Raw genomic sequence first — 17,959 nt, 5'->3', positions numbered from 1 at the left:
TCAGAACCTCCCACGCTCGTATACAAGACTTCTCCCGAGCTGCACCACTTCTCTGGAATGCTCTATCCCGGACAATCAGATTAACTCCCAATTTCTACAGTTTCAGACACAAACTAAAGACACATCTTTTCAGACAGGCCTATCACAATTTCTAACGTAAACCCTTCCGTACTACAATTAGAATCCCCAAAATTTAACCCTCCTCTGTCCCCGCTCCCACATGATATGATGCCATCTCAGGCTAACCTTATAGGTCCAAGCTCCATCCACATGTTAAAGGACACGACTAGTGACGGCTCATAAGGTTTTAATGTTTGTGTAATGACAGTCACCTCTATTACAAAAGTGTCTGACCTCTGCATAAGCAATGCCGCCCCTGCTACCTCTTGTGTCACTCCCTCTACCTCATAGATTGTAAGCTCTCTTGAGCAGGGCCCTCAGTCCCATTGTGTGAAATGACTTTCTTTGTAATGTAGCTTTCTGTCTGTATCTGTACCCTAAAAATTGTACAGCGCTGCGGAATATGTTGGCGCTATATAAATAAAATTTATTATTATATTATTATCAATAATGCACCCATATAGAAAAGTCAAATTGCTGCAAAACTCAGCATTCAGTTATTTCCCGGCGAGGTGTGTTAATGATTATAGACAGGGGCGTAGCTATAGGAGGGGCAGTGGACGCGGACCATGAGGAAGTCACAAAGAATACTCTGCCACATAAAACAGACCACTATTCTAAATGATACACCATAGGTAGGGCCCCATTAAGGATTCTGCATTGGGGCTTATGAGCTTCAAAGTACGCCTCCGATTACAAATGTGATCAGATTGGGTCGCATGTTCGTAAAAATGCTTTCTTTGCTGCCCTATAAAAAGGCTCTTGGACGCTACTTTTCCTCTTGGTGAGATATTGTTGACTAATAGACATGCTCTACAATGCGCTCAAAACATTATACCCTGCTAACTGAGGGGGCCATTCCAATCTAGTTGTTAGAAGGTGACATGCTATTGTCAGCCACCATCACTGTCATATGCAGGGGTGTCATGAAAAAGACTGCTATGGATTGGAACTTAATATTCTCTCGCATCGAATCCAGGTTCTGTTTCGACCTCCACAATGGTTGGGTTAGAGCATGGAGGTCTCATGGTGAGCGTTTCAATGCTGCCTTTGCTGTGGAGAGAAACACTGCCACAAGTGTAGCAAAGCCATTTTGGGGTGTGGTCTGCATTTCTGTAATTGGTCTTATATGGATCAGCATTTTTTTAGGGGGAGAGGTCTGTATTTATTAAGGGGTCTTATCTGGATCTATATTTGCTCAGCGGTTGTGATCTGTATTTATTCAGGGGACCTGTTCTGGGGTTTGTATGTGTTTAGAGAGGTCTGGTTTGGGGGATTTTAATATAGGGGCTTAGGCGTTTGCATTTATTTAGGGGGATTGTTCTTGGTTCTGTATTTAATCAGGGGTCTGCTATATTTAAGGGACTTCAGACTTTGCTACAGAGAAGTTTTTTCGGTTAGACAAATTAAACAGATGCAGTTATTTGTTAAGATATTCCGAGCACATTCCCCACCAGGCCGGTTATTCCACTTGTGACATAAACAATATATGTACACTTTGCTTGGTGATTATTGTGCTTTGTATCATTCGGTGATTGCATGGTAATTGTAAGGGAAGAAACCAAGGTAACTTCAAAGGACTAGAAAATTACATTGATCCATGTTGTGATTTTCTATCTAGTAAATGGCCATTGTTACATAAACATTATCATCACAAGCAGCTCTACCCAACCGTGAGCTTTTTCTTAGGAATGTAAAATAAGATTTGCAGATATTATTCTAGGCACCACTGTTCACAAGCTATAATTTGGGGAACGGGAGCACAATTCTGCAATCAATACGTCTGTTAAGAAGCAACCTAAATATGTGGATGACTGAAACGCATCTATCAGATGAAAACTAAAACCAATGTAAATTAACATATCACATAAGAAAAATACTTCCAACCAACAAGGTCGCACGATTAAAGCGCTAAAGAGCAATTCCACCTAGAATGTGTTTATACATAGACGTACTTGGCATTCCTACATGGATAGAATATATAACTGCACCTCAAGGCTCTATATGTAACGTTAGGAGTAAAAAAAAATCCAGTCAAGAGAATGTTTCTGTTTCTCTGCACGTTCTTATGAAAACTGAGACATGACAACTGCTCCCAAATTCTTAAGACTCGGTGCACATGGGAAGAATTTGCAAGCAGGTTGGCCATGGTGAAATCAGGGAATCGCTGTGGTGATATCCCAATGGACTTTGGCTGGGTTTTCGAGGTGTTAAAGAGGGAGAGATGTGCCATATTACATACTGCTAGAAAGCGGACATTGCGCTGTACATCAGGCTTAGCACCATGCACGGTATAGTGGCTGTACCTAAAATAGAAAAGCCAAGTGATCGGTGAATATGACATCACAGACCTGAATGCACCACCTCCCTCGAAAGGTTGGAAGACCACACCAATCTAAAATTGAGGACCTACTGTATAGATTGGTCACCAATGTTTATGTCTTATAAAATCTTTCTAGAGTAGGTCACAGAAAGGCTGTCAGCTTCCCAGTCAAATAAGATATGGGACATGAGATGTGAATCATGAAAATGTTGAATGACCCTTGACTAAAAATAAACCAACAATGGATTTTGAGAGGTGTAAGATTGGTTTATTATGGCCTCAGGGTAAAATATTTGTAACATATAATGGCCTTTCCTGGGCATCTATAACTTGAGGACGGCATTCACCATACAGTTCCACAGACAGTCTGGATATATGGCACATGTCATTGGCTGGAAGATGTCACTTGTATAACTACCGCATTACTAAAGTGTAACCGCCAGCTGGGTCTCTCTTAGCCCCTCTCTACAGTCCAGTAGGGTACTACATGTTACATGCTGCTCCTCCCCTGTGCCAGGATATGCTGCTTCTTAGACACCAAGTGAGGACAGCGCTGTTTTATAGTTCTGCTATACTGATCAAAAAGGAAAGTGCTATACAGTGCTCAGTAACTAGTATTGACTTTACCTAAGGAATTGCTTTATTTGTGCTTATTTTTCTGTTACTGTTTATTTTGGGAACCTTGGAACCAATTGCTAGTACTTTGCTGACTGGTTCTTTCTGCTGACTGGTTCTTTCCCTGAAGGGGTTTCTCGGCACTAAAAGAATTTTTTACATCAATGATCTATCCACAGGATAAGTCATCAGTATATGATCTATGGGGGTCCAACGCCCAGACCCCGCACAGATTCATTGCTCCAGCAGCCATCAAGAGCCAGAATCGGCTTCAGTCGGTGGTGAGCATTGTGCTGGCTTCGCTTATTCGGGTAATAGAAGCAACACTGCTATTCTTTGGAAACACCACTATACAGTGTGTGTGTGTGGGGGGGGGCTGTAACATCTGGCACCTTAGGCAACCAGAACAACTGATCTGATCTGGTGCCAGACCCTCACAGATCACATTCTAATGACCCATACTGTGGACAGGCCATCCGTAGGAAAAATCCTTTTGGGCTGGACAACTCCTTGAAAGCAGAGCCCTCTGTGCTTGTTCGCCGGATACAGGACCGTTATCTCCAATAACCTTTAAGTCTGTGTTCTTCACAACTTGTACTCAAATATCGCATGATTTTATTCAGTGTCAATCTGGATTCATACTTCCACATCTGATTTAACCTCACGTAATGCGCACAGTGAAAGGCTACCCACACGGTAGGTTCAGTTTTGATGGAGATCTTAAACTAACCAGCTATGACAAAGCACTGTAGTCTTGACAGCATTGATGTAAAACAAGACCTTTACAATAGAATAACCATATAGTTACCAGCATATATATTACTAGTTCACTCTCTGGCCAGTTCACAACTCGGCAGTCACGTTTTCGTGTTCAGTACTACCTGATGGCACTGCTTGTTTCTCACATGTAATCATTCAGTACTGCTGCATTTTCCTCATTTGCCATCTATACAAGGGAACATGTCCATTGTTAAGAAATCCTTTATGATTAATGCGGCCTATTTTTACAGCTTTATGACCTCAGGGGCCATGTTTTTGAGGCCCCTAATCTACAGTATGCAAAAATACAATCTGAGAGAAAACAAAATACATGCTGTTAGAAATCTCTGCAGCGTGCAGGCCGAGGTTTCAGTGTGTGTTTGGTTGTTCCACTCTGATATTTTTTGAGAAGGTCCTTTAAAATAGTGGAACAAAATGCAGCTTTGGGAAACCCCCAGGAGACACAGGATAGCTAGTGGTTTCTGCAGAAGGACAACAATGTATTATATATGACATGAGAATGACCCAGCCAATAGCAAATTCTGCAGAACTGATGTTCGTGTCAAGGGGTCTTGGAAAAGAAGTTCCATATCACTGTTACAGACGAGAACCTTACAGCAGATTTTTAGTATAAAAGAGGTTATCCCAAGACTGACCATTTATCCGTAGGTCAGTATAGCAAAAAGTATCAACAGTGAATGGAGCCCCAGCTCCTATGGACAACTGCTCCACTTGTCAAATAAGAGGTATAGGAATCCAGTTTTCATAATGGGACCCCGCGGTGACTGATCACTTACAACCATGGATAGGTATATTTGTCGCCTCAGGTCATCTCCTTTAGGTCACATTTATTTTTCCCAATGGAGCTTCGTAGCTAGTTTCAGCTTTGCTCCATTACTCTACAGCTATGATCAGTGACTGCTAGTCTAAATCCCAGCTATTGTCTAATCACTAGCTGCAGATATGGCTCTGTTACTCTATGCTTTACACTGCAGCTGTGCTTGTTCAGATTGGCTGCTATAACATAGCTCACACTTGTATATGTAGACCTGAAATTAAACCAACAATGGTGAACAGAAGATTATAAGGTGACTGAAAAACATTTACTAAAGAAAAGCTGACCTTTAGAAGTGGGACATTACGGTTCTTCTAAGCCAAGTTATAGCTCTAGTACAAGATTACAATATTATGGATTTAATGCCACATTCGAAAGAAAAACACATTGTAAAATATTCATATACTTCACCTTGTAGTGGAATGACAACCACCTTGTTTTTTCTAAATACTATTTCAATGTACTATTGGCATTACCAACTCAATGGCAGACACCTAAATATATATATATATATATATATATATATATATATATATACACAAAACAAGTTTTACACAACACTTGTACATACAGTGGGGCAAAAAAGTATTTAGTCAGTCACCAATAGTGCAAGTTCCACCACTTAAAAAGATGAGAGGCGTCTGTAATTTACAGCATAGGTAGACCTCAACTATGAGAGACAAAATGAGAAAACAAATCCAGAAAATCACATTGTCTGATTTTGTAAGAAATTTATTTGCAAATTATGGTGGAAAATAAGTATTTGGTCACCTACAAAATCAAGATTTCTGGCTCTCACAGACCTGTAACTTCTTCTTTAAGAGTCTCCTCTTTCCTCCACTCATTACCTGTAGTAATGGCACCTGTTTAAACTTGTTATCAGTATAAAAAAAAGACACCTGTGCACACCCTCAAACAGTCAGACTCCAAACTCCACTATGGTGAAGACCAAAGAGCTGTCAAAGGACACCAGAAACAAAATTGTAGCCCTGCACCAGGCTGGGAAGACTGAATCTGCAATAGGCAACCAGCTTGGATTGAAGAAATCAACTGTGGTAGCAATAATTAGAAAATGGAAGACATACAAGACCACTGATAATCTCCCTCGATCTGGGACTCCACGCAAAATCTCACCCCGTGGGGTCAAAATGATCACAAGAACGGTGAGCAAAAATCCCAGAACCACGCGGGGGGACCTAGTGAATGAACTGCAGAGAGCTGGGACCAATGTAACAAAGCCTACCATCAGTAACACACTACGCCGCCAGGGACTCAGATCCTGCAGTGCCAGACGTGTCCCACTGCTTAAGCCAGTACATGTCCGGGCCCGTCTGAAGTTTGCTAGAGAGCATTTGGATGATCCAGAAGAGTATTGGGAGAATGTCCTATGGTCTGATGAAATCAAACTGGAACTGTTTGGTAGAAACACAACTTTTCGTGTTTGGAGGAAAAAGAATATCGAGTTGCATCCATCAAACACCATACCTACTGTAAAGCATGGGGGTGGAAACATCATGCTTTGGGGCTGTTTCTCTGCAAGGGGGCCAGGACGACTGATCCGGGTACATGAAAGAATGAATGGGGCCATGAATCGTGAGATTTTGAGTGCAAACCTCCTTCCATCAGCAAGGGCATTGAAGATGAAACGTGGCTGGGTCTTTCAACATGACAGTGATCCAAAGTACACCGCCAGGGCAACGAAGGAGTGGCTTTGTAAGAAGCATTTCAAGGTCCTGGAGTGGCCTAGCCAGTCTCCAGATCTCAACCCTATAGAAAACCTTTGGAGGGAGTTGAAAGTCCGTGTTGCCAAGCGACAGCCCCAAAACATCACTGCTCTATAGGAGATCTGCATGGAGGAATGGGCCAACATACCAACAACAGTGTGTGCCAACCTTGTGAAGACTTACAGAAAACGTTTGACCTCTGTCATTGCCAACAAAGGATATATAACAAAGTATTGAGATGACATTTTGTTACTGACCAAATACTTATTTTCCACCATAATTTGCAAATAAATTCTTACAAAATTAGACAATGTGATTTTCTGGATTTGTTTTCTCATTTTGTCTCTCATAGTTGAGGTCTACCTATGATGTAAATTACAGACACCTCATCTTTTTAAGTGGTGGAACTTGCACTACTGGTGACTGACAATACTTTTTTGCCCCACTGTATATATATTATGTAATTTTATAATTATATATATATATATATATATATATATATATATATATATATATATATATACACACACACACACACACATACATACACACACACATACTTACCACTGGTCTAGTTTTACTGTACTCTATGATTATACTAACCACACACATATATCTAACAATAGTCTATGACTATAGCACTAGCCTTAGCTGTTTTATTCATGCGTGCTCCCGTGTCTATTCGCTTGCAGCAAATCTTCCACACACTGATGTTTACCACATTTTCATCCTAGTACTGGAGGGGTAAGAAGATTTCTTTATGCCTAGTTATGACATTTCTCCTGGTATTCCCAAAGGGTATGTGGTTTATATGGGGACACATTGCTAATATACTGTCCTATGAACTAAATGTCTCTCTGGAATAGACCTCCAGCCCTGCATTTATTCTAGAGATAGGCTGTCAACACTTGTAGACCTCATAACTCTCTGCACAAAACATCTCAGCTGGCAAAACACTGTCCCATAGTGAAGAGAACTGTACTACTCTATGTAGTGTCATGGTCTCGCTGCTTTATCACAGATGCCTTAGCTTTTATTAGTTTCATTAAATGCAATGTTTAGTTTTATTAAGTGGTCATTCACTTAATATTACATGTGCAGGGGTCCAACAAGCGGGACTCCCACAGATCAGCTGCTCCAGGACAATGTGCCTCCCAGTAATGTTTACATGCCAGGGTCAGGCTGCTTACTTGCTACACACAGTGTAGCGGCAGCTGTAGGCATTGCAATGATTTCCCACTCACAGTTTCCCCCTCCCGCAGAGGGCTCACATAAGTCAGGGGAAGAGTGCAGTCAGGGAGCAGTGAGGCAAGTACTTTACTAATAATCACTAGAGCTCAACCACTATATTGGGGATCCTGTGTGGGGGCCAACATAAGGAAAGTGACCCATCAAATATCAATTTTTCTATGTGTGGCCCATTTACTGAGCCGGGTCTGAGACCTCTGCTTTAGAGCCTCTCTCGCCAGAGGTATAACTTGGAAGGCACTGCAGGAGGTGCTCCTAGGCCTAGTTCACACAGGGCAAGGGGGGGTGTATTTTGGACCTGATTTTGACGCGGAAAGCCACGTCAGAATAGGACCAAAATACGCCTCCCGCGACTGTTGCAGCTTCCGACAGTCGCAGCTCTCTGCTCCAGAGTAGGCCCAAATGAATGGGCCTAAGTCCTGAGCGTGCTGCCGCGAGGTAGACACCGCGGCTGAACCAGCTGCTGAATCCGCTTGAAGAAAGGGCAGCTTGCTTCTTTTATCTGTGAGTGGCATGCTAGCGGTCTACATAGACTGCTATTGTGAGGTGTGTGATCAAGTTATATTCTCATATCTTACCAATTGGAATTATGTTTGCTTTCCCGGTACACAGACTCTTCTTTCATTTGTGCATATTGGTCCCAGGTTAAGCAACGACTCTTAAGACTCATCACACGAGCTTTCATGTCCAACCAGGACTCTTCTTCTAGGTAAACATTTGATACTTTAAGGATGCTCCACTGCAGATAAAAAAAAAAAAAAACCTCACAATGAAATATCATTTAAGGATAATGGTAATCTATTCCTTTCTATAAAATCAATTTATCAAAACTAAAAAAGCTCATTCTTTGCAATGGGCCACTGCTCAGTTTTTTCTCTGCGCTAGTTTTGATAAATTCCACCCTTCGTGTGCTACAGCCATAAACACGCAGAAAAGCCACAAAAACAAACAGTACACGGCATAAAAGCAAAAGGTGCCCAAATAAATCCAACCGCCGACATACTAGGATAGTGCTCAAGGGACAAAGAATACTAAATCTGATTCTCAAAGAATTAGGCTTGCATCAAGTACTGATGTAAGACAGGCTATGCATACGGGAACCCTGGGAGTACATGAACTTATGAGCTCTATCATTTATAGTGTAAATTAAAGGGAATAGGTCATGAGAAAATGACTTATTGTTTAAATCATGTTTTTATGTTAAATATATTTTCAAGAATGTTTTTTTAAATTTTCCATGTTATCTTTACTTGAAATAAATCCTAAAAACAAAACAAAAAAATAAATCTTACAATTCTAACTTTAGCCAATACGCCCAAAATAGTCTGTGACTTTCTGATTCCTAGAGAAGGACCAAGGTTCATAGAGACAATGGTCTGGAGTAGACACTGTTGACTTGTATTGGAGTGTTTTCTAGGTATGCTCTGTGACCTGTACAGAGGTCATTGAGTAGATAAATTACCTGTTGTGACTGGGGGATTCTGCATATTATCTATGTATACATGATAGCTGAGATCATCAGTGTGTACTGAAACTGGAGATATAAGATTATTTTTCAGCTTAGTGGCCAGAGTCAGAACAGCAGGATTTGGTGGATTTATTTTCAATATAGATAATCACATGGGAAACATTTTGAACACTCACCATAAATTCGTAAAAAATATGTTTAACATAAAACTTGATTTCAAAAATAGGCTTTATTTTCTGGTGATATATTCCCTTTAAAGTAAGCCTGTCATGCTGTTTACCAATAGTCACAGTCTTTTGTGATAATGACTAACACCAAAGTTGGTGACTTTTTTTTTTTTTTTTTTTTAAATCCTGTAATAGATAATTCCTCCATAGTTTTAATACACTGGCCGGCTATTACTCTGACTTGTTAAAATGACACTGTAGAATTTGTTGATGTAAAGAAAATAAGCAAATGCAGGATGAGAAATTCTCTCCTCCTAGAGAAGTTTCTTACATTCAGACTGCTAAAAACACAGAGCTCAATAAGTGTCATGTAAATAATACAGAAAGCGGCCATGCTGCTTTAAGTCCTTTGGCAGACCCAAAAGAATTAACAGTCAGAAAAGCAACTATAACATCTACAGTCATCTTGTGTTTCTTCCATTTTCTAATAATTGCGCCAACAGTTCTTGCCTTCTCACCAAGTTGCTTGCCTATTATCCCGTCGCCCATCCCAGCCTTGTGCAGGTCTACAATTCTGTCCCTGGTGTCCTTAGACAGCTCTTTCGTCATGGTGGAGAGTTGGAGTATGACTGACTGAGTGTGTGGGCAAGTGTCTTTTATACAGGTAAGGAGTGTAGAGTAGGAGGGCTTCTTAAAGAAAAACAAACAGGTCTATGAGATCCAGAATTCCTAATGGTTGGTAGAGAGTAGAGATGAGCGAACAGTGTTCTATCGAACTCATGTTCGATCGGATATTAGGCTGTTCGGCATGTTCGAATCGAATCGAACACCGCGTGGTAAAGTGCGCCATTACTCGATTCCCCTCCCACCTTCCCTGGCGCCTTTTTTGCTCCAATAACAGCGCAGGGTAGGTGGGACAGGAACTACGACACCGGTGACGTTGAAAAAAGTAGGCAAAACCCATTGGCTGCCGAAAACATGTGACCTCTAATTTAAAAGAACAGCGCCGCCCAGGTTCGCGTCATTCTGAGCTTGCAATTCACCGAGGACGGAGGTTTCCGTCCAGCTAGCTAGGGCTTAGATTCTGGGTAGGCAGGGACAGGCTAGGATAGGAAGGAGAAGACAACCACAACAGCTCTTGTAACAGCTAAATTCCAGGGAGAAGCTTGTCAGTATAACGTGGCACTGACGGGCTCAATCGCCGCAACCCAGCTTTCCCAGGATCCTGAATGGAATACACTGTCAGTGTATTCCCGTATACCCGATATATACCCCGATACCCGTTCCAACGGTGTGCCCCCCCACCTTCACCCCAGAAATACCCTGCAAGTCCCCTAGCAATAGAATTGGGGCTATATACACCCACAATTTTTTACTACTGGTATACAGTGCCATTGTCTGACTGGGAATTCAAAAAATATATTGGGAATACAAATACCCTCATTTCTTGCTACTGCCATATAGTGCCAGTGTCTGACTGGGAATTCAAAGAATATATTGGGGTTACGTGCACCCACAATTTTTACTACTGGTATACAGTGCCATTGTCTGACTGGGAATTCAAAGAATATATTGGGAATACAAATACCCTCATTTCTTGCTACTGCCATATAGTGCCAGTGTCTGACTGGTAATTCAAAGAATATATTGGGGTTACGTGCACCCACAATTTTTACTACTGGTATACAGTGCCAGTGTCTGACTGGGAATTCAAAGAATATATTGGGAATACAAATACCCTCATTTCTTGCTACTGCCATATAGTGCCAGTGTCTGACTGGGAATTCAAAGAATATATTGGGGTTACGTGCACCCACAATTTTTACTACTGGTATACAGTGCCATTGTCTGACTGGGAATTCAAAGAATATATTGGGAATACAAATACCCTCATTTCTTGCTACTGCCATATAGTGCCAGTGTCTGACTGGTAATTCAAAGAATATATTGGGGTTACGTGCACCCACAATTTTTACTACTGGTATACAGTGCCATTGTCTGACTGGGAATTCAAAGAATATATTGGGAATACAAATACCCTCATTTCTTGCTACTGCCATATAGTGCCAGTGTCTGACTGGGAATTCAAAGAATATATTGGGGTTACGTGCACCCACAATTTTTACTACTGGTATACAGTGCCATTGTCTGACTGGGAATTCAAAGAATATATTGGGAATACAAATACCCTCATTTCTTGCTACTGCCATATAGTGCCAGTGTCTGACTGGGAATTCAAAGAATATATTGGGGTTACGTGCACCCACAATTTTTACTACTGGTATACAGTGCCATTGTCTGACTGGGAATTCAAAGAATATATTGGGAATACAAATACCCTCATTTCTTGCTACTGCCATATAGTGCCAGTTTCTGACTGGTAATTCAAAGAATATATTGTGGTTACGTGCACCCACAATTTTTACTACTGGTATACAGTGCCATTGTCTGACTGGGAATTCAAAGAATATATTGGGAATACAAATACCCTCATTTCTTGCTACTGCCATATAGTGCCAGTTTCTGACTGGTAATTCAAAGAATATATTGGGGTTACGTGCACCCACAATTTTTACTACTGGTATACAGTGCCATTGTCTGACTGGGAATTCAAAGAATATATTGGGAATACAAATACCCTCATTTCTTGCTACTGCCATATAGTGCCAGTGTCTGACTGGGAATTCAAAGAATATATTGGGGTTACGTGCACCCACAATTTTTACTACTGGTATACAGTGCCATTGTCTGACTGGGAATTCAAAGAATATATTGGGGTTATAAATACCCTCATTTCTTGCTACTGCCATATAGTGCCAGTTTCTGACTGGTAATTCAAAGAATATATTGTGGTTACGTGCACCCACAATTTTTACTACTGGTATACAGTGCCATTGTCTGACTGGGAATTCAAAGAATATATTGGGAATACAAATACCCTCATTTCTTGCTACTGCCATATAGTGCCAGTGTCTGACTGGGAATTCAAAGAATATATTGGGGTTACGTGCACCCACAATTTTTACTACTGGTATACAGTGCCATTGTCTGACTGGGAATTCAAAGAATATATTGGGAATACAAATACCCTCATTTCTTGCTACTGCCATATAGTGCCAGTGTCTGACTGGGAATTCAAAGAATATATTGGGGTTACGTGCACCCACAATTTTTACTACTGGTATACAGTGCCATTGTCTGACTGGGAATTCAAAGAATATATTGGGAATACAAATACCCTCATTTCTTGCTACTGCCATATAGTGCCAGTTTCTGACTGGTAATTCAAAGAATATATTGTGGTTACGTGCACCCACAATTTTTACTACTGGTATACAGTGCCATTGTCTGACTGGGAATTCAAAGAATATATTGGGAATACAAATACCCTCATTTCTTGCTACTGCCATATAGTGCCAGTTTCTGACTGGTAATTCAAAGAATATATTGGGGTTACGTGCACCCACAATTTTTACTACTGGTATACAGTGCCAATTTCTAACTAGGAATTCAAAATGCGCAAGGCTCCCGGAAAGGGACGTGGACGAGGCCGTGGGCGAGGTCGGGGGAATGGTTCTGGGGAGCAAGGTAGCAGTGAAGCCACAGGGCGTCCCGTGCCTACTCCTGTGGGGCAGCAAGCATTGCGCCACTCCACAGTGCCAGGGTTGCTTGCCACATTAACTAAACTGCAGGGTACAAACCTTAGTAGGCCCGAGAACCAGGAACAGGTCTTGCAATGGCTGTCAGAGAACGCTTATAGCACATTGTCCAGCAGCCAGTCAGACTCTGCCTCCTCTCCTCCTATTACCCAACAGTCTTGTCTTCCTTCCTCCCAAAATTCCGAAGCTTTACAGAACGATAACCCAAACTGTCCCTGCTCCCCAGAGCTGTTCTCCGCTCCTTTCATTGTCCCTCAACCTGCCTCTCCACGTCACGATTCCACGAACCTAACAGAGGAGCATCTGTGTCCAGATGCTCAAACACTAGAGTCTCCTCCATCTCCGTTCGATTTGGTGGTGGATGACCAGCAACCCACCCTCATCGACGATGATGTGACGCAGTTGCCGTCAGGGGATCCAGTTGACCGGCGCATTGTGCGGGAGGAGGAGATGAGACAGGAGTTGGAAGAGGAAGTGGTGGATGATGAGGACACTGACCCGACCTGGACAGGGGGGATGTCAAGCGGGGAAAGTAGTGTGGATGTTGAGGCAGGTGCAGCACCAAAAAGGGTAGCTAGAGGCAGAGGCAGAGGTCAGCAGCTTAGGCGAAGCCAGGCCACACCCGGAATCTCCCAAGATGTTCCAGTTCGTACCCAGCCCCGAAAAACTCCCACCTCGAGGGCACGTTTCTCGAAGGTGTGGAGTTTTTTCAAGGAATGCGCCGAGGACAGATATAGTGTTGTCTGCACAATTTGCCTCTCGAAATTGATTAGGGGCTCTGAGAAGAGCAACCTGTCCACCACTTCAATGCGCCGTCATTTGGAATCCAAGCACTGGAATCAGTGGCAGGCAGCAACGGCAGGACAAAGGCCGCCTGCCGTTCACGCCACTGCCACTGCCTCTGCCACTGCCTCTGCCTCTGCCACTGCTGACTGTGCTGGCGATGCACTCCAGAGGACGAGCCAGGACACCACTTCATCTGCCTCCGCCACTTTGTTGACTTCTACCTCATCCTCCCCTGGTCCTGTCTTATCTCCTTCTCCTGCACCATCAAAGGCACCATCAGGCGTTTCTTTACAACAACCCACCATCTCTCAGACATTGGAGCGGCGGCAGAAATACACTGCTAACCACCCACACGCGCAAGCCTTGAACGCCAACATCGCTAAACTGCTGGCCCAGGAGATGTTGGCGTTCCGGCTTGTTGAAACTCCCGCCTTCCTGGACCTGATGGCAACTGCGGCACCTCGCTATGCCGTCCCTAGCCGTCACTACTTCTCCCGGTGTGCCGTCCCCGCCTTGCACCAGCACGTGTCACTCAACATCAGGCGGGCCCTTAGTTCCGCGCTTTGCACAAAGGTCCACTTGACCACCGACGCGTGGACAAATGCATGCGGACAGGGACGCTACATTTCACTGACGGCACACTGGGTGAATGTAGTTGAGGCTGGGACTGCTTCCCAAACTGGCCCGGTGTACCTCGTCTCCCCGCCTAACATTCCTGGCAGGGACACGAGAAGAACACCCCCCTCCTCCTCCTCCTCTACCGCCTCCTCCTCCGCCACCGCCTCCTCCTCCGCCACCGCCTCCTCCTCCGCCACCGCCTCCTCCTCCGCTGTTAGATTGACCCCAGCTACGAGTTGGAAACGTTGCAGCACTGGCGTTGGTAGACGTCAGCAGGCTGTGCTGAAGCTGATCAGCTTGGGGGACAGACAGCACACTGCCTCCGAGGTGAGGGATGCCCTCCTCGATGAGACGGCAATATGGTTTGAGCCGCTGCACCTGGGCCCAGGCATGGTCGTTTGTGATAACGGCCGGAACCTGGTAGCAGCTCTGGAGCTTGCCGGACTCCAACATGTTCCATGCCTGGCCCACGTCTTCAACCTAGTGGTGCAACGTTTCCTAAAGAGCTACCCCAATGTTCCAGAGCTACTGGTGAAAGTGCGGCGCATGTGCGCCCACTTTCGCAAGTCGACAGTAGCCGCTGCTAGCTTAAAATCTCTCCAGCAACGCCTGCATGTGCCACAACACCGGCTTTTGTGCGACGTCCCCACACGCTGGAACTCAACGTTTCAGATGTTGAATAGAGTGGTTGAGCAGCAGAGACCTTTGATGGAATACCAGCTACAAAACCCTAGGGTGCCACAAAGTCAGCTGCCTCAGTTTCACATCCATGAGTGGCCATGGATGAGAGACCTTTGTGACATCCTACGGGTCTTTGAGGAGTCCACAAGGAGGGTGAGCTCTGAGGATGCGATGGTGAGCCTTACAATCCCGCTCTTGTGTGTTCTGAGAGAATCCCTGATTGACATCAGGGATAACTCAGATCACACAGAGGAGTTAGGGATAGCATCCGATCCGTCACAGCTGGAGAGTAGGTCCACACATCTGTCCGCTTCACTGCGTTTAATGGAGGAGGAGGAGGAGGAGGAGGAAGAAGAGTTGTCCGATGATGTGATGGTGATACAGGAGGCTTCCGGGCAACTTCGAATCGTCCCATTGTTGCAGCGCGGATGGGTAGACATGGAGGATGAGGAGGAAATGGAGATTGAACTTTCCGGTGGGGCCAGAGGAGTCATGCCAACTAACACTGTGGCAGACATGGCTGAGTTCATGTTGGGGTGCTTTACAACCGACAAGCGTATTGTCAAAATCATGGAGGAGAGGGGGGCGTGGCCTGTACGCTGAAGCTGGCAGACGTGTCTTCTGTGAGCTCCCGGCATCACCCGAATTTATCTTCCCCCATCGGCATCCTAACTGGCCACAACGCTGAAGACCTTCCTTCAAGGGATAACCCCCCACTTTATGGACCTCCTCAACGAAATCGGGGTGCAATAAAGACCTTTCCTGCCCGCAAAGAGTGGAGGCCTGTTACACCAGACATCCGCCTGCCATCTTGACCGGGCTTCTTCCTCCATCCCCCCCCCTCTCCGCACAACTGCAGACAAGCTCCACAGCCTCGGAGGACAGTACCCCTGCACACAAATTTATTGTCCGGAGCCTGTATACCGGACATCCCCGACCGCGGAGGTCACTGGCGAACTGCCGGGCACCGGATCCCCACATCAGGCTCTACATAGCCTCACCGGCGGCAAACTAAGAGACTAACCTGCACATCCGGAACCTTTGGTGCCTCCCAAGGATCTTCATCGGCCCCTCTGCTGACTGCAGTGCTTCTTGGCCTGCTCCGATTTGGGACTTCCAGGTGAGGCCTACTTCCGGCCTAAGCACCGGACTAAATTTTTGGACTCCGGCCCGGAGGCATAGACGACTGAAACCCCGCCCCCTGACTCTCTGGCCCCACCCAGCCTCCCTCCCTGCTGTTTCCTTGACAACCTGTGTGCACGGGGCATAGAGATCTCCCTACTTCTATGTGATATAGCTGCTGCAGCACGTGGACAAGAACTGTCTCTCCCTTATATTGCATACAACAGGTGAATAGCCACATTTTTCTTGTTGTTTATCTGCCTTTATTTCTCCTGGACAACGCTAGCTCAGCTTGTGCACAAGAAATTCACTTATCTTTGATACGTGCCCACGGCAACTCTACCATAATCTTACTACGGAACATTGCCCTCCAGCCCATGATTCGCACGTAATAAAAGCGAACGTGGAGAGTGCTGTCGTACTATCATTGGCTGATTCCAGCATTTAAGCATTAGTATGGTCAAAATTGGCAAAGACTCTGCGTCGGTTCATTCGCAACAAACGAAGCCGACGAAATCCCCACCAGAAATGCAGAAGTTTTTGGCGAAACGCCCGCCGCAACCCTCAACTTCAACCTCACTTCCTAACACATCTGCTCAGGAACAAGCCACCACCTCTAAAGCGGTGATGGCAGACCCTCTAAGGGACGCCTCCCAGTTTGATGTCCATCCAGCACTAATTACCAAAGATTTTCTTATGGATGCGTTATCTCAAGCGATCACCCCTGTACTCAATGAAATCGCTGTCCTAAGAGAGGAGGTCAAGGCGATGGGTCCCAGAGTTGACACGCTGGAGAGGAACCAAATAGCGTCAGCAAATGAAACCAAGCTTATTTCTCGCAGAGTAGATACGCATGCTGAGCACTTGAATAAAACTTATCTACTCCTTGAGGACCTGGAGAATCGCAACAGAAGAAGGAATGTTAGAATTAGAGGTCTTCCTGAGACTATACCTCCAGAATCACTATCTGATACCTTCATCTCCATTTTTACGTCTCTCTTGGGGGTGGATAGAGTCAAGGAAATCACTATTGAAAGAATACACAGAGCGATTCGCCCCAAACCGGGCCCTGAGGACCCGCCCAGAGATGTAATTTGCGCTCTCCTCTCATCTGCACACACAATGGACATCTTGAGAGCAGCAAGGGATATTCCTGATTTAACCTTCGCTGATGCTCATATCCAGATTTTTCAAGACCTTGCTCCAGCGACGTTGCAAAAGAGGCGACTTTTCAGACCACTATTAGAAGTTCTGAGACGTCAGAAGATTCAATACGCATGGCTCTTCCCATTTGGTCTGTCTATCACCAAAAACAACAGGAGGATCAATATTTTCTCTCCGAGGGATTTAGACTCTGCCTGGGAGTTATTAGGCATCGATCCGATTGACATTCCCTCATGGCTACCGGTACCAACAGAGCACGATGCCTCAACAGACTCATTGACTCATCATGGTGCTGGGAGAAGTGCTCAGCCTTACACCCCAAGCCGTTTCCGCTCTCCTAGGATTAGGAGACGACTGCAGCGTACTCCTGATATGAGAAGAGATGGTCGCTAACTTTGTTTCTGGCTGTTGTTACCGTATACGCAAGTATTTCATTTTTTTGACAGCCTATTATTGTTAATATATGCCTTGTTTTTCTTTATTCTCACAACCTACAATTTTCACTTGAAACGTGAACTTTTGCACAGTCAATGTGTTAGGTAGTTTTGTTTCTTGCTTGTGCATTTGTGAGCTGAAATATTCATGTTTATCAACGGTATTTTTGCATTGAAAATGACTTTGTCCTGACCATTCTATGCCTTGCACTAGTGCGACTAACGTACTCTTGCGT

General features: G+C 44.4%; 1 protein-coding gene across 1 annotated transcript in view; it reads right to left on the bottom strand.

Moving 5' to 3' along the window:
* PRELID2 (PRELI domain containing 2) overlaps positions 1 to 17,959 on the bottom strand; it is a 66,453-nt gene that overhangs the window by 12,909 nt on the left and 35,585 nt on the right. The window contains exon 4 of the mRNA XM_075274766.1: positions 8,203 to 8,363. Within this exon, the coding sequence (XP_075130867.1) occupies positions 8,203 to 8,363 (161 nt within the window). The remainder of the gene's footprint in view (positions 1 to 8,202; positions 8,364 to 17,959) is intronic.

The sequence above is a fragment of the Leptodactylus fuscus genome, chromosome 5 (assembly GCF_031893055.1).
Source record: "Leptodactylus fuscus isolate aLepFus1 chromosome 5, aLepFus1.hap2, whole genome shotgun sequence".
Taxonomy (NCBI): Eukaryota; Metazoa; Chordata; class Amphibia; order Anura; family Leptodactylidae; genus Leptodactylus; species Leptodactylus fuscus.
Note: the sequence above shows the minus strand (reverse complement) of the source record. Positions and strands in the feature narration are given on the sequence as shown.